At 39.5% G+C, this 4,046-nt stretch overlaps 1 protein-coding gene across 1 annotated transcript; it reads right to left on the minus strand.

The window, feature by feature from the left end:
- Positions 1 to 1,568: 1,568 nt before the first annotated feature.
- cbln18 (cerebellin 18) lies at positions 1,569 to 3,168 on the minus strand. The gene is made up of 6 exons (XM_070828617.1): positions 3,069 to 3,168; positions 2,581 to 2,760; positions 2,320 to 2,478; positions 2,143 to 2,231; positions 1,965 to 2,045; positions 1,569 to 1,813 (listed from the first exon to the last, which is right to left on the minus strand). The coding sequence occupies exons 1-6, from the start codon at positions 3,166 to 3,168 to the stop codon at positions 1,685 to 1,687; spliced, it is 738 nt and encodes a 245-aa protein (XP_070684718.1). The 3' UTR covers positions 1,569 to 1,684.
- Positions 3,169 to 4,046: the final 878 nt, after the last annotated feature.

The following is a 4,046-nucleotide window of genomic DNA, read 5'->3' on the forward strand; positions in this document are numbered from 1 at the left end:
ATCAAATTGCAGCCCAACACCAGGCCAAAACTAGTGGGTCAGGGCATCTCAAAAGTCACTCGAAATAGATCTAAGGAAGAGATCACAGAAAAGCACTATGAAGGGCAATCCTCATAGGAAGTGGTTTTAGGAGTGTTTTGACGTCTGTCACTCCTGCATCTCTCGGAACAGATACGTTTAATCAGGATGGGCCGAGGACTGGCTCTGGTGTCTTGGACTGCAGTGAGCCCTTTTGATGACTAGTGGATTAGGGAAATTCTCTCCGTATAAAGCAGTGATGTGACTGTCGGCTTTAGTTGCCCAGGTCTTCTACTTTGTTAACTAGATAAATGTTTTTCTTTTTCAAGTAGCTGAAACTGGGTGCTCAGGAAAAAGTGATATAAAATGTGTCAGTCTTCCCCCACTGAGTGCCGCTGTTGCAGCCACAATCTTTTCTCGCCCATTATGCTTTGTACAACTGGCTATCTAAGTCAGTCTTACATTAGTCACTCACAGGAAATTTTTATGCAATAGGTACATTTAAGTATCAAAGTATCTATGTTTTCATGTCTTAGGTAAAATTGGACATGTGATAGTAAATGTTTTCTCGCCATTAGTGAGTCTAATGTAAAACCTATGAAATACGCTCTCCCTGCTCTCTGAAACATTCATTGAGGATTGTGCTGCATTCAGGCAGACGGTAGATGGCAAACTGGATATCATTTTAGTAGGGCAGGACAGTAAAAGTAAGTAAGGTTGGCAGAGAATACTGGCAACAGTATGGTAGATGGCATTGCTGTCCGAAGTTGAAATATTTAAACTTTTTGTTGACCTCTGTATCAGAATTTAGAACCATATGTTACGTAGCTCTCACAGCAGGAGAAAACACACAATAATGCATAATATACTTTATATTGTATAAATTGAGTGTTTGGCCCTGTGATGGACTGGCATCCAGTGCAGGTCTTGAGTAAATGTCAGCTGAAATTGCCCCCCCACCCATCCCACCAAGGATAAGCAGCATAGTTGATGGACAGACAGCTATGAGCACAGTCACTCTTCTTATCTAACTCTTAGTAAGAAATGAGATAAGCATATTACCCAAAACGTTGCACCATTCCATTAATGTAACAATTGAACCCCTACCCTGTGGGCTTACTACCTCAAGAGGCTTTCTTCTGGAATGTCTGGTATGTTGCTATGTATGTTTAAACTCTCATAGTGTGTGTGTGTGTCTGTTTGCATTTGTGTGAAAGTATGTTCAACATGTGTGTCTGCTTCTCCTAGATGTGTTTATTCAACTGGAGGACTTGGTCTAGCTGTGGTTCATATTCATTTGTGATGAGTTTCCATGAAAGGCACTTGTTTACAGTGTTATACAGTACTGTCACAGGCCACATGCCTATTATGTCACTGTTATCATTCCCAGGTGATATCACAATTTCTGACTACTACCAATTTCCATTCACGGTCAATGTGAGTGTGGAATGCTAAAATACATAACAAAATTGAAAATAAAGCTGCATTGCCAGTCAAAAAACTTTTAATATGTCCAAATCAAAACAATTTCACACTCCCCCTGGTCACAGACTGTCATTGTAGTTTAGTTTACACAAATCAGAATATCAGTTGAACACAGATATATTGATTTACTTAAGGTCCTAGAGTAAGAATGTTTAAGGAACCCGAATTTCGAACAGGTGCATCACTCATCAATGTTGGGATATGCCATGTAACCAGTGAAGATATTGTGCTGTAGGTGTTCACAGATCTTTCTCCCAGACATCAGCTCCATGTAGACCTGATCACCTCTCTGCATCTCCAGTACCACAACCTGAATACATATACAGTATGTGTCATGTATGTTTTTCTCCAATTTGAAATTTAATTAGTAATATTTTATCATTAGATTTATTTATAGCAACCATTTGTGCAACCAAGTTACTTTGCTCTTGTTCAACAATCAGATTCTCTTGACTTCTTACTTGACTGGCACTGTCTTCAACATCTTCTCGATTGTTCTCCCATACGCTGACCGCCACCATCCCATTCTTCATCAGCTGGACCTACAAATACAACAAAACACAAATGACTTGCTGTTGCTGCATGGGTAAACCAGCTAAATTTATTCTGAAATAATATAAATCTATCTGGTTTGTTTACTTTATGGTAAAGGCGCTCCATCTTTCCCACAGATGAGTAGACTGTGAAGGAAAACACATAAACACCAGCACGAGGGGCAGTGAAGACACCTGGAGAGGGAGGTGACGGGTTAGTGGAAGTGGTGTGATGTATGTCTTACTTGACTTGTGTGTGCGTGCGTGTGTGGGGGGGTCCTACCCAAGGAAGGGTTATATCCATTGCCATGGTTAAGAGTGACGGAGGAGTAGGGTATTGGAACATTAATATTGAAAGGACCAAAGCAACCTACAGTAGAAGGAGGAATTGTGATGGCAATATTTGGGTCCATGGTGGCTTTGAAGGCAACCTTGACACCAGCTGAGAGTAAAAGTGAGAGATTTATTAGCTCAGTGTCCCCAAAAGATGTCCTTAAAAGATGTTTGAAACATACATAAAACATATCCATGTAAGTGTGTTTACCTGTAAGGCCCTGTACTCTGCTGTTCAGTGCGCTGATATGTTCCCACAAATATTTAATCCTTGTGAAGGTATCGTCCTCTAACTGGTACATATCGTTGGCTGCACAGCAGCAGCCACGCTGGTAATTGAAAGTACAGTTGCAGTCCCACTTGTTACAGGTCAGAGGTCCCTCCCATTGGACTAGAACAGGATAGAGGAACAGTGAAAAAGACACAAGAGAAGATGGGGGACAAAAACTTATGTGAGAGACAAGTTCAGCATAGAGGGAAGTGGTGGGATGTTACTGGAAATAAACTTTCTTGCTTTTTCCACTTTATTTGTGTATATATTTGTGTAACTAAAGTTAGAAATAACACTGACTTGAGTTGCAAAGCATTCGCCAAAGATGCATTGGTGGATAATATGAAAACATGATAATGAAATATGCATATACTGTGTGGATGAGTGCTGGATTAATGGAATGAAATGTGACAGTTTGTGTGGCTTACCTGCAGCATGTTTCAGTATTTCAATGGCTGCTGACTGGGCCTCCACATGCCCACAGAAAAACAGCGACTCCAACAGGAACAAAACCGGTAATACAACCATCTGAAAACAACAATCAATCAGTCATTGATTTATGTGCACCCAGACCAGAGGTTAGATGCTCAAAACAGTGTCACGAGATGATATACATGTAGAATTGAATTGTAGACGTCATGCCAGTCAGGCAATTCCAAATTAAATCAGTTTATAATGGCACGAGAGTTTCTGTGTGAGGCAAATGTTAACTGTAACCACTGTGACTGTGACCAAAACTCCCCAGTGTTTTGGTTCTCCAACCACAAATTCACTGTATGGTTGACTGTATCTCAACAACACTGTAACCATGGATTTAATGATTTACAGGTCATATAACCTCTAATTCAACAGCATTCCATTGATTCCATTGTATAAGTAGTGAAAACCTTCACATTAAAATAATATCTAATTTTTTGATACATGAAGCCAAAACCTATTCTGAATTTGCCAAACGGGACAAGATGAACTATTTGCCTATCTGGGTAACAGATTATCTTTGACACATTTATAAGCCATATTAGATTTTGTACGTTTTTTGACTCTTTCTTCCCCCTAGTAGTCAGAAATCTCTTCATTGCAGGCTTAAATTATTACGTAGAATAAGTAATTGATGTAAAGGTAAAACAATCCAAAAGTAACAGCAAGTATAGATAACACAACTGACTTAAACTAATCCACATGCTCTAGATGTGTTGTGATAGCCTTCCTGTCTAACCAACCCATTTTTGTGTCGCAAAGCTACATCACTTTATCATTATGACAAATAATCAGCAAAAGTATTAAACAGTGAAAAGATAAAGCTATGAAATATGTCAATCATTTTCAAGGCAGTAGCATTGTTTGGTGGTTACAACCAGAGTGATCATTTTTGGTTTTGCTGAGTGCCATGTAAGGATAGAAACAAA

Source organism: Pempheris klunzingeri, chromosome 4, assembly GCF_042242105.1.
Source record: "Pempheris klunzingeri isolate RE-2024b chromosome 4, fPemKlu1.hap1, whole genome shotgun sequence".
Classification (NCBI taxonomy): Eukaryota; Metazoa; Chordata; class Actinopteri; order Acropomatiformes; family Pempheridae; genus Pempheris; species Pempheris klunzingeri.

Excerpts from the sequence above, each read along its gene's own strand:
- cbln18 (XM_070828617.1), bottom strand. The coding sequence starts at position 3,168 with ATGGTTGTATTACCGGTTTTGTTCCTGTTGGAGTCGCTGTTTTTCTGT. Across the intron at positions 2,761-3,068 it reads AATACTGAAACATGCTGCAG|TCCAATGGGAGGGACCTCTG; the intron begins GTAAGCCACACA and ends ATCCTGTTCTAG. Across the intron at positions 2,232-2,319 it reads TGGATATAACCCTTCCTTGG|GTGTCTTCACTGCCCCTCGT; the intron begins GTAGGACCCCCC and ends CTCCCTCTCCAG.